General features: G+C 38.6%; 1 protein-coding gene across 2 annotated transcripts in view; it reads left to right on the forward strand.

Moving 5' to 3' along the window:
* RNF157 (ring finger protein 157) overlaps positions 1–17,815 on the forward strand; it is a 149,604-nt gene that overhangs the window by 42,805 nt on the left and 88,984 nt on the right. For both annotated transcript variants that reach the window (XM_036757343.1, XM_036757342.1), the window contains exon 2: positions 9,325–9,443. In XM_036757343.1, coding sequence (XP_036613238.1) covers positions 9,325–9,443 — 119 coding nt within the window. The remainder of the gene's footprint in view (positions 1–9,324; positions 9,444–17,815) is intronic.

The following is a 17,815-nucleotide window of genomic DNA, read 5'->3' on the forward strand; positions in this document are numbered from 1 at the left end:
AAATAGTCTGGAGCATGGGTGGTGTGGGCTCAATGGATTATAAATGAGAATGGGTGGTGTGGGTCTTCCAGGGAGTAACTGTTAGCCAAAACTACTGTCAAATATTTATTTTTGAGGGATATTTAAAAAGAAGGGAATTGACATTTTAACGACAGTACTACATGTGCTTTTTGCACAAGATAATAGTTCCTTTCTGTTAAACTCAAATCTTTTTCAGTTAATAAGCCTTGATTTTCTCACCTCCCTCCCTCCATTGAGAAAAAAAAAGAAAAATCAAACCTTTTTTTAAAATAACAAATGTGTTTAGTCAAGCAAAACACATACCCATATTGGCCGTGTCCAAAAGTGTGTATTTCCTTCTTATTAAGCCATTTTTATATAGTACTTTACAGTTTACCTTCACTTAAAAAATGTTTAATTTGTGTTTTGTTGCATTAATTATTCCCTTTTTAAAAAATCTACCTTTTATTGATTCTGGTTTTATATAACCTTCATCTCTGAATACATCCCACCTCTCCAACCCAGTGTGTCAGAGCCATCTCTTTTTAACAAAGATTTAAAAAGAGGGGGTAGAAAGTTTAGCAAAACCAACTAGTAAATTAACCATGTCTGATAGTATATGCAATATCTCTCATCCATCGTCTCACACCTAAGCAAAGAGGGGAGGCAAGTGCATTTTCTTACCCCTTCTCTTGGACCAAGTTTGGTTAGTATAATGTGTCTAGTTTCATTTTTTTCTACTTACAATGTTGTAGTCTTTGTGTATTCACATATAGATCTTTCCAAGTGTCTCTGGATTCTTCATATTGTTTATTATGGCGCAGTAATATCCCATTACATTCATATATGAAATCTGTTTTTCCTTAGTGATTGAGCACCTACTTTTGTTTCCTACTTTTTCTTTGCTGTGAACATTTTGGTACAAATAGACCTTTCTTTCTTTGGCCTTGTTGGGGTTTATGCTTAATAAGGGGATGTCTGGATCAAAGAATACAAATGTTTTAATCATTTCTTTCAGCATAATTCCAAATTTCTATCCAGAAATGTTGGACCAATTTATAGCTTTACCAGTAGTGTATATATTAAGATTCCTATTCTCAACTCTTCCAATAATGATTATTTCTATCTTTTGTCATCTTTGCTAATTTGCTGGGTATGAGATAAAACCTCAGAATGGTTTTGATTGCATTTCTCTTATTATTAATTTGAAGCTATCTTTCATATGGTTATTATTCATTCGTAATTCTTTTGGGAACTGTTTTTTCATATCCTTTGACCACTTATCCATTGGGGAGTGGCTTTTTGTCATATGTATTTGCATTAATTTCCTGATACCACATATTTGTATTGCAAATATTTTCCTCAGTCATTGCTTTTATTTACTACCATGGTGATTTTATTCATGAAAAAGTTTTTCAGTTTCATATAACAAAATTGTTTATTTTATCTTTTGTTAAAACACTATCCCTTGTTTGGTTAAGAATTCTCCTTCTAGCCATTGCCCTCAAAGTTATCTGATCTCACTTTTCTTCTATTTAAAAAAAACTATGTGATCTTTTATTTTCAGGTCATTAAACATTTTGAACTTATCATGGTATGTAGTATAAGATGTTGGTCTAACCTAATTTCTGCCAAACTGCTTTCCAGCATATGATAAACCTGAGGAAATAAATTACTTAGGGAAAGAATTCCCTATTGAATAAGAACAGCTTTGAAAACTTGAAAGCATTATGTATAAGCTCTGAGTATGCTTATCCCACCTTCTACTCTTACAGATGAGTTTGAGCTCCCCAGTTCATGGCTAGCTATAATTTCCCCTTAGAGTATGAGTTAACCTCTGTGGAGTCAGGGATGATTCTCTAATGCCATTGTCAAGCTTCCACTGATGTGCTTCTCCCCACCCCAAGATTATCAGTAGAGAATCATTTTAGTCAGCTAATCTTAAGTAGCTTTTAGAAAGGGATTTTTACTAAGGTAGTACTCTAAGAATAGTTGGTGCACCCTGCATCCAAAAGTCTGTAACACACTTCTACTGCCCATTTCAGGTCCTCGTTACCTCTTTCCTGGACTCGATGAATCTCTATCTCTATTCTCTCCCCATTCCAAAACATATACCACACAGCTGCCGAAGTGATTTTTCCTAAAGCACAAATCTATCTTCCCCTTCCACTGCCTCTCTGGAACTCCTACTCAGTAATTAATAAACTTTCTTTCATTTTACACCTCTTGTTCTTGCTTCTTCCATCTTTTAGTACTTATTGAAACCTGGTTCCCCTCAGATAAAATTACGTTTCAGACTATCCTTTCCAGTACTGATTGCACCTTCTCTCTTACCCACCCGTAGAAGAAAAATACTGTAATCTGTATTTTAGCCAAAGTTTGTCAGAGAGAGTTTATTAATATACAAGCATTCCTGCTTGAAGGGAATTTTCCCAAATGAGAAAAGTTCCCTCAGCTACTTGGAATTTCTCTCTGGTCCAGACTTTGTCCACTTATATTTTACAGTAACCATGAAACAAAAATTAAAATTCCACAGCAAAATAAAAATAAAAGATAGAGTTAAATTTAGGTTTTTGAATTAACTTAAACAGAATAATAATGTTAATCCTGGTGTACCCCTGGAAAAAATATCTTACTGAAACAGATTATTCCCTCTTTAACCTCTCATTGGCATTTAAAGCTCTTTACAGCCTGGTGCCTTCTTATGTTTGTAGTCCTCTTACACATTGTTCCCTCCCACCCATTCTATGATTAAGCTGTGCTGGCCTATTGTTCCTCATGCGTAATACTCCATTTTCCATCTTGGTGCTTTCCCACCGGCTGTCCCCTTTGTTATGAAATGCTTTCTCTCCTCATCTCTGCCTCCTAGAATGCCTGCCTTCCTTCAAGGCTTAGTTCAAGAACTACTTGCAAACATCCTTTTCAAGTTTCAACAGCAGTTAATTCCTTTTCCTCTAAGGTAGATATATCTATTTTTTATATATCTGGTATATACCTATTTATGTATATATTGTCACTCTCCTATTAGAATCACAGAATTTAAGAGTTGGCCATCTAGTCTAACCTCTATACAAAAAGATTCTCTACTATAACATACTGGTCAAGTGTTGTCTAGCCTCTGTTTCAGTACCTGTGAGGAGGGGCTACCCACCACCTTTTGAAGCAGCTTATTCCATTTTTGGACAGCTCCAGGGGTTAGGACAGGGGTAGGGAACCTGTGGCCTCAAGGTCCTCTAGATCCTCAAGTGTAACCCTTTGACTGAATCCAAATTTCACGGAACAAAGAAACTTGGACTTGGTCAAAAGGCCACAGCCAAGGACCTAGAAGGCCATGTGTGGCCACGAGACCACAGGATCCCTACCCCTTGGTTAGGAAGTTTACCCTGACTTGGAGCCTAAACTTGTTTGCCTCTTGCAACTTTTACCCTTTCTGCCCCCTGGAGGTAAACAGAACAAGTCTAATCTTTCCTTTACATGGAAGTCCTTCAAATACTTGTATGCAGCTATGATGTCAACTGAGTCTGAACATACCCAGTTCCTTCAACCACTCCTCATGTCATGGATTCAAGACCCTTCACCACCCTGGTTGTCTTCCTAGACACTCTCTAGCTTATCAATGCCCGTTTAAAACTCTGGTCCCCAGAACAGAACATACTACTCCAGATGACATCTGATGAGGGCAGAGTACAGTGGGACTCTCTATTCCTGGAAACTGTGCTCCTCTTAATGCGGCCCAAGATAGCCTCAGCTTTTTTGGCAGACGTGTTACACTGCTGACTCATGTCGAACTTACAGTCTACTAAAACCCTCCAGTCTTTTCCAGAACAAATATTGTCTCTTCATGCCTGTCCCATCTCGTAAAGTTGATTTTTTTTTCTTGTACCAAGAGTGAGACTTTCTATTTATCCCTATTGAATTTCATCTTATTCTCTTCAGTCCAGTGATCTAACCTATTCAACATACTATTGTATCCTGAATCCCGTTGTTGACCATATTAACTATATCTTCTAATTTTGTGTCATCTGTAGACTTGTTAAACACATAATCTATGCCTTTATCCAAGTGTTTCATAAAAATGTGAAATAGCATAGGACCAAGCATCTTGGGTACCCCATTGGAGACCTATTGCCATATTGATACTGACCCATCAGCCACTACCCTTGGAGTTTGAAACAGTTCTGAATCCTTATGATTGTACTGGCATCAATTCTGTATCCCTCCATCTTCTCCACAAGAATAGTATGAGGTTCTTTATCAAAAGTTAACCTAGGTAACTATATCAATAGCATGTCCCTCATCTATTAATTTAATCATGTGAAAAGCCTACTAATATTGATCTTGTAGAAAAGAGGTTAATCAGGTGTGACTTGCTCAATTGATGAAACCCACTGCTTTTCCTTCTAACTGTTTGCCAGCCATCTCTATATATTATCCTTTCTGGGATTTTCCCAGGATTTAACTTAAACTCACTGGCTTTTAGTTTGCAGACTCTCTTCTTTTTCCTTTTTTTGAAAATCAAGACAGCATTTGCCCTTCTCTAAGCTTGTGGTTAGGTCTCCTGGTGGTACAGAGGATAGAGTTCCAGGCCTGGAGTCAGGAAGACCTGAGTTCACATCTGGCCTCGGACAGTTACTAGCTGTGTAACCCTGGGCAAGTCACTTAACCCTGTTTGCCTTAGTTTCTTTATTTGTAAAATGAACTGGAGAAGGAAATGGCAAACCACTCCAGTATCTCTAAAAGAAGATCCCAAATGGTGTCACAAAGAGTCAGATATGACTAAAAATGACTGAACAACAACAAAAAACTCTTGTGGCATCTCTCCCGTTTCCCATGATCTTTGAGGTATCATTGACAGTGGCTCAGCAACTATACTTGGGCCAAGAAGGTTGAATTCATCTAGGCTAGGTAGGTGATCTCTTGGGCTCTCCTTACTTATCTTGGGCATAAATTTTCTGTTGGTCATTTTCTGCTGTCATTCCCTATATAAAATACTTTTCAAAGAAAGCAGAAACATAGCAAGAATTGGATAGCTCTTTTGTCAGTTGTCATTGTCCCGTCTGTCCCCAGCCAAGGTTCTTCTGTCTATTCTTGGATCCTCCTTTTCCTTCTAGCATGTCTTAAAAACAAAACAAAACAAAACAAACAAGCAAGCTAACAAAATTCTTCTTATATTTTACTTCTCCTCTCTAGACTCAGCTCAGTCAGAGCTCTAACATTCCTGACACTTTTTACAGGACTTTGCCATGCATTTATATTCATCTTCTGTTACCTGGTTTTGCCTCCATTGTATATTTCTTTTTTAAAAAACCTAAAGTAGGGGCAGCTAGGTGGCGCAGTCAGTAGAGCACCGGCCCTGGAGTCAGAAGGACCTGAGTTCAAATCCGGCCTCAGACACTTGACACATGTACTAGCTGTGTGACCTTGGGCAAGTCACTTAACCCCAACTGCCCTGACCAAAAAAAAAAAAAAAAAAAACCTAAAGTGGTAGGTGAGTTCCTTGTCTATCCACATTTGTGTCTTGGATGTATCTTGTGGCACTTTTTTCCTTCTTGGTTGAAATTGTTTCTTTTTAGGTTTTCAGAATGTTATTATTGAACACTGCCCATCTCTCCTGGGCAAACTTCCCTTAAAGCATTTCAATACATGGGATCCTACCTGCCTTTCCTCTGAACTCTTTGAAATCTCTGTTCTTAAAATCTCGTGTGCATGTCCTCATATCCCCTACTTCTTTATCATAAACTCTACATAGAGTGGTCATCTCCCCTTAAGTTTCCCATCATTTCTAGCCCACCGAGATCCTCTCTTAGTGAAAATCAGATTCAGAATAGAATTTCCCTTTGTTGGTTCCTCTGTCTTTTGAAGGATGAGTCAAATCAAGAAGTTAATAGCTGCTCTGCTTTTAGCAGAGAGGGAGACCTCTAGAAGATGGCCAGATAATTGAAGTTCCCCATCATGACTATATCATACTTCTGTGCCTGTCCAGATCCCCATCTATCCTCTCTTTCTGTCCAGGTAGTCTGTAGTATATTTCAGTGACAAAATAGCTTCTGTGTCTCCATCCTTTGATCCTCACCTAAATGTTCTCCGTAACTCTTCCTTCTTGTAGTTCCTGGATTTCTTCATATACCCTGATATATTTTTAATGTCCTGTTTGTATCGAAGAAGATTTAAACATCCAGAACCATAGTCCAGTAGTAGGTTTCATCCCACCAAGTCTCAGTGATACCTATGAGGTCAAATATGCCCCCTTGAATTAAAATTTCTTATTCCTCTTGTTTGTTGCCTAAACTTTGAGCATTTGAATATGGACATTTGAGGCTATGGGTTTTACTACTGGCTCCTTTCTTAAATTTTGTCTACTGTGAATTTCTGGGAATATCAACTGCTCTCCTTCCTTCTTTGCGGCTACTCTCTATAGGCCTAAAATCACATACATACTCTTCTTTCTTGTATTTAAAACCCTTCACGGGGCAGCTAGGTGGCACAGTGAGTAGAGCACCGGCCCTGGAGTTGGGAGGACCTGAGGTCAAATCCAGCTTCAGCCACTTGACACATGTACTAGCTGTGTGATCTTGGGCAAGTCACTTAACCCCAATTGCCCTGCCCCCAAAAAAGCAAAAAAAAAAACCCCAAAACAACCCTTCACAACCCAGAACCTTCCTACCACTGCAGTCTTCTGGGTTTTTTTGTTGTTGTTGTTTTTGTTTTTGGCAGGGCATTTGGGGTTAAGTGACTTGCCCAAGGTCACACAGCTAGTACATGTGTCAAGTGTCTGAGGTCGAATTTGAACTCAGGTCCTCCTGACTTCAGGGCCGGTGCTGTACTCACTGTGCCCCCTAGCTGCCTCCTGAAGTCTTCTTATACATAGCTTTTCTCCATGTACTTTATGGTCCATCTATACTAGCCTACTTGCTCTTTCTTATACACGATGCTCCATCTCGTTTCTCACCCATGCCTTGGCACCAGCTGTGCTCCCATACCTGGAATACTGCTCTCACTTTCATCTCTTAGAATCCCTAGTTTACTTCAAGATTCAACTCAAGTACTACCTTCTATTTAAACCTTTCCTAATTCCTCTAGCTTCTAGTATTCTCCCTCCCATAAACATTTTGTATTCATAATATGAATGTATATGCACACGTATGCATATATATGATGCATATACTTATATGTCTACGTGCTCTGTCCCACTTCAGAATATAAACTCCTTGAGGGAAAAGACTGATTTTACACTTTAAGGGATAGCACGTTAGCCTAGGGCAGCTGTTGTCAAAAGTGTGGTCCGGAGATCTTTGGAGGTTGGGAATAGAGTGGAGGGAAGGAGAAGCATTTTTATACAGCCTGCTATATGCCAGGCATTGTGCTAAGTGCTATAATATATTGTCATATTTGATCCTCACAATAACCCTGCAAGGTAGGTCCTTTTATTATCCTCATCTTACAGTTGAGGAAACTGAGGCAAATAGAGGTTAAATGACTTGCCCAGGGCCACACAGCTAGTAAATATCTGAGTCTGGATTTTAATTCAGATCTTCCTGACTTAAGGCCCAGGGATGTATCCACTGTACCACCTCCCTGCCTCTGGTTTCCAAGACTCTTTCAGGGGATTTGTGAGGTTGAAACTTTTTGTAATAATTTGAAGATGTTATTTGTCTGTTAAAATACTCCTCCCCTTTCTAACTATGTATCTATGTAAGGCTGAATTTTCTTCAACCAAAATGACATATTACAACATTGAATGGAGAGGTAGATATGAGAATTCAGCTGTCTTTTATTGATCCAGCTGTCAAAGAGATTTGCAGAAATATGTAAAACAGTGCCATTCCTCACTAAAGTTTTTTTTATTTTGGAGAATATGTTTTTCATAAAAGTATGAATAAAAATATAAAAATGAGTTTATTATTGTTATTTTGAAATGAACAGTCACTTTGAATTTCTAATATGGTAAATATTGATAAACATGATCCACATAAAGAAAAGCTCTTCAGTGTCCTCAGTAATTTTTAAGATATAAAGGGGCCCTTAGACCAAAAATGTTAAGAATTGCTGCCCTAGATAAGGTCATATTTTCCCCTTTAAAATGTATGTTTCTTGTGGCCAGGGATAGTGTTTTTTGCTTTTCTTTTGTATCCTCAGGCTTAGCACAATGCCTAGTACATAATGAACCTTAATAAATGCTTATTGATTAAATGATTGATTGACTATGTTGCCTAACTAGCGCCTTCCCTGTTACCTCTAGGACCAAATATAAACCACTCTGTTGTTTAATGCTCATTGCAACCCGGCCCCATCCTCTTTTTTCAACATTCTTATATATTATTCCCTTCCATGAACTGTACAGTTTAGTCATACCAGCATCCTTGATGTTCCCCACAATGGACACTTTACCCCTGCCTTATCTGAACCGTAGCACCAGCTGGCCCCCATACCTCGAATATGACCTTTTACCTCTTGGAATCCTTGGTTTTCTTTATGATTCAGTTGAGTACCGTCTTTGGGATGAGGCCTTTTCTGGTTCCATTAGCTGCTGGTGTCTTCTTCTCAAAGACTGTCTTGTACCTACTTTGTGTGTGTCTTGTACAGATATATACATGTATATGTTGTCTTACTCATTAGAATCTAAGCTCCTTTGAGGGAAAGGACTGTTTCATTTTTCTCTTTGTGTCATCTGCACCTAATATGACGCTTGGGATATTGCCACATTGTAGATGGTCAATATATTTTTGTGAATTGGAAAATGCCTTTCATAACACTGTGGTCACCTTGACACAGCCCAGCTTCTTCTTCCCCCTAATCATTTGTAATCTTTTTCTTAGTTTGAGGTTTGGGAAGTAAGTCTGACTGAATAGTGGTAAGGGTAAAGGCATTTGAATGGGAACTCTGCATTTCCTGAGTTAGCTGTTCATAGAAACTTAGTGGTAATTGGCATTCAGCTTTTTAAACTGAAAGAAACAATACCCTGGGATTCTCAGTTGTTTTTTCAGTATCCTTTTGTGACTTTGAAGTATCCCTTTATCTTTTCTGAGCCATCACAGTCTGGCAGTGTTTCCTGGCTTATCTGAACAGCGTTCCTGACAATTCTGAGCTCTGTTTTCATTCTTTTGATCATTGCAGTGTCTGTTGGAAATATCTGGTCTTCTAGCTTGTTGGGATAGGAGTGGGGTAGGTGAGGGCCCGCCATTTACTGATTTTCCTCATTTTGTGCTGTTTTGCTAAGGTAGGAAAGAAAAAAGTTTCTCTGGTTGGAATTTGCTGTGATTTTTTTTTAAATCAGCAGTTTGCCTCAGCTTGACTTTTTTCTTTTAAATGTTTGTCTCTATTTAGGAAGCTATTTTGCTAGCCACTTCATCATGGGAGGAGAAAAGTTCGACTCAACTCACCCTGAAGGATATCTTTTTGGAGAGAACAGTGATTTGAACTTCCTGGGGAACAGGCCAGTAGCGGTATGTTACCCAGATTTAATTCACTTTTGTTGGGTGTTTCAGTGACCAGTATAGTCATTTATATTACTGAGATTGCAGAGCTTAGTCTCTACTTTTTTTTATAGTTTGACGCAAAGCTGAAACAACCAGACATTTTGCTGTGTATCTAAGTCTTTTTTGTCTGACTTTCATTCACTGATGAATGTGTTGGGATAAAAAGCAAATACCACAAATAAAAGCTTTTTTACTAGATCACATGAGACTCTTTAATATTCCTATAATCTTTTCCCCTTTTGAATTCATGTTTTTCAGCTTCCATTCATTTATTCAACAAATAACTATTGAGTGGCTACTATATACTACACAGCAATATTACTGTGCTAGGCTTTGCTAAGGATATAGATGATGTGTATCATATACCCTTCTACCCTCAAGAAATCTATAGTTCAGCTGGAGAAACAAACCAAATAATATGTAACATTTAAAAATAGTAATAACAAGTAATATTTACATTCAAGACATGCCCTGATGCCTCATCTTGGTATAGAGAAAGCCCTGGCTTTTTGAAGGTTTTCAGTAGTGAATTAACTCTAGAAGACAGCAGAAGGTATCATCATATGTGATCTGCAGTGGAGACAACCTAGTTAAGTGTAGAGGGACTCATCACCATAAGGCTGCTCATGAGGTGATATTTTTTCATTCATTTCATTAAATGGTGTACTTAAGAATGGAGGAATTGTGACCTATCTCGGTGGAGGGAGCATCCATACTGAAGACCCTTGAAGTTTTGAAGTAGAAGATAGCATATGATCAAACAACGAAAGAGTGCAGAGGATGGAGAGATGAAGGAGCTGCTCCAGTATGAGCAGAGTGGGACTTAAAGCAAGCTTTGAAGGATGACTTCCCAAAGATGACATGAAAGATGATCTAAACTCAGCCTAGATCTGCCTCTGCCTCCATCTCAGCCTCTGCCTCCTCTCCATGGTCCATTTCCATGGCTGAAGGCTACCTCCTTAACTTTGGATTTACTGTTTACATTTCTTTCTCAAAAACCCAGCCTTAAACCCAACTCACTCTGGAGCTCATAGATTGGACAACAGTAGGTCCCTGCCCTCCTAGCACAGAGTGATTGTAAATACCAAATAGTAACTGTTTCTCTTTTGTCCAGGAACCCTGAGGGTCTTTCCCTTCCAGTTTGATTTTTTTTTTGAGTTTTGACTAAAGGGGACAGCCCTTGATTAACTTCTTAAAGAGGCCTATTCACTGAATGGGCATTACCTCACTCAAAGTGAGAACCTGAAAAGACCTTAGCCTGAAAGGGCCAGGGTCTCCCAAAGCATCCTGGGCCATCTCCAGTCATCCTGGTGGATATCAGGCCACTGGATCCTGATGGCTCTGGAGGACAAAATGAGGCTGGAGACCTTGCGCAGCCCTCCCTCCCTCCCTCAAATCAAAATGAATGGCAAGTCATGTCATCATTTCAGTTTAGTTCAGTAGACAGTTCAGTGATGTCATGGTCCTCTTTGAGAACGAAGGACAAACACAACAACACAAGATCCCTAAGAAACTGCCCAGCAAAGGGTGGCAGAGGAAGCAGTGGTCCATAAAATCAAGGAGTAAGAGAACAAGGAGTAATAAGAGTAAATCCCTCCATTCAATCCAGGACTGCATAAACATCATCCAGAAACCAGTGATGGGGCTGTGATGGGGGATGTGTCCAGAGGATCTTGGCCTTGGATTCACAGAACTGTAGCAAGAGACAAAGCAAGCTTCCTAGAAGTATCTGACCAAGGAGACAGAGAGGAGGCAGAGGTACCTGGGCACTGTGTGCCAACTCTGGGGCCCTCTTGAGAGTCTGAAGGGACAAAGCCGGATTTTAGTCAGGGATTGCTCAGGGAAACAGAGGTGGGACAGAAGTGATGAGGCAGCCCATAACAGGGGCTCCTCCAAGAGACCTAAAACCATTGCCATTTTTTATATTTCCTGGTTCCACTGTGGGATCAAGAAGATGAAGATGAAGTAGAGAGCATTGGGGCCCTCCAGGAAGTCTGAAGCCATTACCATTTCTGATATTTGGTAAGTCTGTCAGGTGCCCAACAGGAGACAAAGCCAAAACCCTGTTGCTGATTGCAAAAGAAGGAGAATGAGATGGATTAAGGCTCATGCCTGCTTTGGGTCACCGGGAAAGGAAGGCATAAGCCCTGGATTGAGTCAGAAGACAGTACCTACTCTCAGCTCTAGGCCTACCTTCTTGTTCTGGGCAAAGATTGCAGAAAAGGGCAGAGAAAAGGACTAGGGACTAGATATCTTTATCCATAAATTTGGCAGGACAGTTGCAATACATCCAGACTGCAGAGGAGACAGGACTAATGCCCATCTACCCAATTCAGCAGTGTAAGAAGTAGTGGAACCTGGCCCCAATACAGAGTCTAGGTATAGTTATTGAGGCTGTAGACATGAGTAGAAAGAAAAATGCTTCTGATACAATGAAGAAATACTTTGGGTTAAGAGAAATGCAAGAGGTAAACTTGGAAGGAGAAAATAATTCCACAGTAAGTACAAGTAGATCCTCTGAAAAAAGAATGGCTTCGGAGAGCTGATGGAGGAAACAAAATTAAAGCCCTTGAGAAAAAAATTAGAAAAAGAATAAATAGCTTAGAAATGGAAGTGAAGAACATTGCACCCTGGAAAACAGAATGGAGCAAAGTAATTATGATTCTAAGAGAAAATAAGAAATATTTTTTAAAAATCAAAAGACCAGAAAATTAGAAGAACATGTGAGGTATCTGCTACCAGAAACAACTGACCTAGAAAAGAGGTCGAGAGATATTTTAAAAATTATTAGACACTCTGAAAACTATGACCAAACTAAAAATCTGAATGCAGTATTTGAATAAATCATACTAAAAACTGTTTAAGCTCTATTAGAAGAAGATGATAAAGTAAAACTAGAAAAACTTCAGAGAGAAACTGAATTGAAAATACCCCAGAATGTTATAGCCAAAATCCAGAGCTTCGAAGTTAGAGAAAAATACTGCAAGTAGAACAAAGAAATAGAGTTGAAGTACCAAGGAGATCAATTAGGCTGACACAAGATCATATTGCAACAACTGTGAAGGAGAGGAAATCTTAGAACAGAGCGCGTCAAAAGGCAAAAAAGGAAAAAGCTTTAAAACCAAAAAATAACTTATCCTACAAAAATGAGAATAATCCTACTGGGGGAAAAATACATCTTTAATAGAATAGAGGACTTTCAGCTATTCCCAATGAAAAGATGAAAGCTGAGTAGAATTTTTGAAATGCAAACACAAGAGACAAGAAAAACCTAGAAAGTCAAATATATATTTGAGTGATTTTAAGTAGCTAAATCAGGAGCAAATGCCTACCTTCTAATAGGAAGAAAAGAGTCCTGTTCTTTCATAATCCCATTGTTCTCAAGGGCCATACAGGGAGTTTAAAAAAAAAGGCAAATGCTACACCAGAGAGTGGTGTGTGTGTGGTTTTTTTCTTAAGAGAAGGAAGAAAGGGGAAAGGAAAAGGATATGCTAGAGAAAAAATGAGAAGGAAGGAAGAGGAACTTACTCTTTCTAACGTTTGGGTTATGCTAGAACAGTATACAAATGTGGAGAAAGGGGCAACTCATGAATGTCTCTTTTTTTCTGAACCAAACAAAGGAGGATTTAACACACACACACACACACACACACACACACACACACACACAATTTGATGTAGATAGACTTAACTTAGTTGGAGAATAGGCAGGAAGAGGAAGCTGAGAGACTGGGGTTTAAGAGGGAGGATAGAATTGGGAGACAATAGTCATAAGCAAAGGAAATTCACTTATGGAGGGTATGTCATAAAAAGGGAATTAAAAAGAGAAACAAAGGGTGAGACTCAGTGATTTGGCTTTGGTCTGGATGAAGAGTAGGTGCTCAGAGAGGTGGGATCACACTACTTCAACTGTAGATTACTAGCATCCATTCTGTTCCTTCTTTTCCACCCCTAACAATCATAAAAATGAATGTGAATGAGATGAATCCACCCATAAAATGAAGAAGGGAAGCATGCTGGATTAGAAAGCAGAATCCAACCATATGTCATTAACAGGAAACACATTTTAGAAACAAACAACAAAACCACATAGAGTTAAAGCAAAAGCAAGAATAGCAATCTTTATCGTAGACAAGACACCAGTAAAAATAGTGGTGGTGGTTAAAAGAGATATACAGAGAAAATATACATTAAACACACCATCAGTAAGGAAGTAATATTAATACTTAACGCATACATACTGAATGGCATAGCCTGTAAGTGTTTAAGGGAAAAACCAAACAAGCTATAGGGAAGAAATATTTCACAAAACTCTTGATAGCTGGAAACCTCAGGATGCTCTTTTCAGAACTAGAGAAGCCTAAGAAAAAGCAAGAAAGAAGAGACCTGAATAGAATTTAAGAAATGAATTAAAAAAAAGATATGGTAGATGTCTGGAAATTAATGAATGGAAATACAAAGGAATATCCAGGCATGATGGCACTTGTGCAAAAATTGACCATGTGTTAGGTCAGATAAAAGAATCAGATGAGAAAGAGCAGATATATTAAACACTTCTTTGACCACAGTGCAAAAATATTATAATTAACCACAGCCTTTTGAAGAAAGAGTTTAAATTAATTGGAAACTAAGTAATTCAATCCTAAAGAATTGCTGAGGAAAAATAAAAGGAATAACAGATCTTTTCATTTTCTTTAATGAAATTAATGAGATAACAAACCAAAAACTTTTGGGATGCAGCCAAAGTGATCCTTTACAGTAAATTTTGTATCTCTAAACACTTTAATCAGCAAAAGAGAAAGAGAAAACAAATCAATGAATTGGGCATACAACTAAAAAAAAAACAACTAGAAAAGCAACTGATCAAACAACAAAAACTAAGCACCAAAATAAATTTTTTAATAGTTTTTGTTTTTTTAATTTAATATTTTATTTTTTCCCCAATTACACATAAAAACAATTTCTAACGTTCTTTTCTTTTATTTTTGAGTTTACGTTCTCTCTTTCCTTCCCTCTTCTTCCCCCAATCCCTCATTGAGAAGGCAAACAATTTGATATAGGTTATACATGTACAGTCATGCAAAACATATTCCCATGTTAGTCATGTTATGGATGAAAACAGGCAAAAACCCCCAAGAATAATATAGTAAAGAACAAGTATGCTTTGATCAGCATTCAGAGTCCATCAGTTCTTTCTCTGAAGATGGATATAATTTTTCATCATAAAGCCTTCAGAATTGTCTTGGATCGCAGCATTGCTGAGAATAGCTAATTTATTCACAGTTGATCATTATACAATATTGCTATTACTGTATACAGTGTTGTCTTGGTTCTGATCATTTCACTTTGCATCAGTTCATGTAGGTCTTTCCAGGTTTTCTGAGAGCATCCTGATTATCATTTCTTATAGATCAATAGTATTGCATTACAATCATATACAACAACTTCTTTAGCCATTTCCCAGTTGGTGGACATCCCCTCAATTTCCAATTCTTTGAAAAGGGCTGCTATAAATATTTTTGCACATGTAGATCTTTTTCCAAAATAATTTTTTAAATTAAAAGGCATTGGAATAAATGTAAGTGCACTTCTCTCAGACAAGAGCTGGCATTATCTGTAGTGGAGAAATGCTAAGGCCCCTAGTATTTCGATATGATCAAGGATTAGGGAAAAAGCAAGGATGTCCGTTGTCACCACTATTATGTTGTTCTGTAAATACTAGCTATAGCAATAAGAAAAGAAGAAGAAATTGAGTGAATTAGCATATGCAAAGAAGAAACAAAATTATCACTTTTTCATAGATGTTACTGTTTAGTCATTCAGTCATATCCAACTCTTTGTGACCCTATGAACCATACAACCATCGGCAAAGATACTGGAATATTTCCTTCTCCAGTGGATTAAGGCACACATGCCCAGGGTCACACAGCTAGTAAGTATCTGAGTTCAAATTTGAACTCAGGTCTTCCTGACTCCAGGACCAGCACTTAGCCACTGAGCCATCTCAACTGAAAGATTAGGTGAAACAATAACCTCTAAGAAGTAGTTCTATATAAACTTGATGGGTAGATGGCACAATGAATAGAGTGCAGGACCTGGAATCAGATAGACCTAAGTTCAAATCCAGCCTCAGACACTTGTAGCTGTATGACCTTGGGAAAGTCACTTACCTCTGTTTGCCTCAGTCCCTTCATCTGTAAAATGAAAAGTAAATGGCAAACTCTTCCAGTATCTTTTCCAAGAAAATCTCAAATGGGGTCATGAAAAGTCAGACACGACTGAAACAACTGGACAACAATAACAAAATGTAAGCCTACAAAATTCATCAGCTTTTCTATTACCAACAAAGCCCAGCAGGAAAAGAAAAAAATTCCATTCAGAATGACTATGGAGTGTAAAAATATCTTGAAGTCCATTTACTAAGACATATGGGAATGAGAGGAATACAACTACAAAATACTCTTTACAGAAATTATGACATACTTAAATAATTAGAGAGCTATTAGTTGATCATGATTGGGTTAGCCCAATCTAATAAAAATGGCATTATCTTATATATTAATTTATAAAGTCAGTGCCTGCCAATCAAACTACCAAAGGATTATTTTATAGAATTAGGAAAGAATAATAACAAAGTTTATCTAAAAGAACAAAAAGTCAAGGTCTAGAAGAACAGAGGTCAAGAAAATATCAAGAGAAACAATGCAAAATGAAAAAAAAATTAGAAAGGAAGGAGTGTACCAGATCTCAAACTGTAATACAAAGTAGTAGTTGTCAGAATTAATGCAGTTAGAATTAATTAGAGGGAAATGAGTTAACTGGGAAAAAGTCTTTGCAGCAGACTTCTCTGATAAAGGTCTAATATCTAAGATAGATAGGAAATTGATTCAAATATATAAAAACAAGGATATGATTAATAAATCGGGCTGGAAAAATGATTGTGACCTTTAAGATAATAGAAAATTTTAACACAAGAGTGTTGAGCAGGGGTAGAATGGTTGGGTGGGGGGAGCTAATGAGTCTTATTTCAGACATATTGAGTTAAAGATGCCTATAAGACATCCAGTTTAAAGTTGGCAGATGATGAGATCAGACTCGAGTTCAAGAGAGAGACTATAGAAGGAGTCATATGCATAGACACTAATTAAATTCATGGGAGCTGATGAGAGTACTGAGTGAGACTATGGAGAGAAAAATAAAGAGGGACTAGGACAGAGACTTGGGGATACCCACGGTTGTTAGTGGGCATGAAATATAGATATAGATAAAGATTTATATATATATGTATACACACATATGTGTGTGTATATTATATATATATATATATAAAATATATACACACACATACACACCCAGGTAAAATCAGCCAAAGGAGCAGTTAGACGGGTGGGAGAAAAACCAAAGAGAGAGCAGTCATGAAAAACTCAAGGAAGAGAAAATGTCCAGGAGGAGAAGGTGGTTAAAAGAGTGAAATAGAGGGGGGCAGAGCCGAGATGGAGGCTGGAAAGCAGGGACTTGCTTAAGCTCTCCCCCAGGTCCCTCGAAACACCTGTAAAAAATGACTCTGAACAAAGTATAGAGCTGCAGAACCCATGAAATAGCAGAGGGAAGTAGGGCTGCAGCCCAGGAAAGCCTGGATGGTCGCTGGGAAGGGTCTGTCACATGGAGCTCGGAGCAGAGTGGAGCACAGCCCAGAGTGGGCCACACCAGGACCAACCAGACCAGGAGCCAGGCAGGACAGGCCCTAGCGCCTCAAATCATTGAGCTGTGGCAGTTACCAGACAAAGACAGCAGAGAAGATTAGTGGAAAAACTGCTAGAGTGAAAGGAGTGCATGGTCGGCCCTAACTCTGGGGGTGCAGAAGTGGTGCAGCTCTGGGGCTGCTTCCAGAGCTCCAGCTAAGGTTGCTTCTGGCCCCAGGCCCACCCTGTGGGAGGAATTAAGTGGTGGATCAGAGCAGGAGTGCAGAGCCTGCTCAGACGTTTGTTGCGGTCCAGGTTGGCGGTTCTTGGGGGAGGAGGAGCGCTGGTGTGGCAGAGTTTGCTGTGTAGAAATAGCTCTGAAAACAACAGCGCAACCCCTCAAGCTTGGGACAAAGTACTCTCTACTCTACAAGCAGTCATAAGCTGACAAAAAGCTCAAGGGTCAAGTAGTTGTCTGGGTACATGAATAGGCAGTGAAAATGGACTCAGATTGAGAGTCAGACTTTGAACAAAGAAGACCAAAACATACAGCCAGAAGAAGTCAACAAAGTCAAAGAGCCTGCATCAAAAGCCTCCAAGAAAAATATGAATTGGTCTCAGGCCATGGAAGAGCTCAAAAAGGATTTGGAAAAGCAA

Source organism: Trichosurus vulpecula, chromosome 4, assembly GCF_011100635.1.
Source record: "Trichosurus vulpecula isolate mTriVul1 chromosome 4, mTriVul1.pri, whole genome shotgun sequence".
Taxonomy (NCBI): Eukaryota; Metazoa; Chordata; class Mammalia; order Diprotodontia; family Phalangeridae; genus Trichosurus; species Trichosurus vulpecula.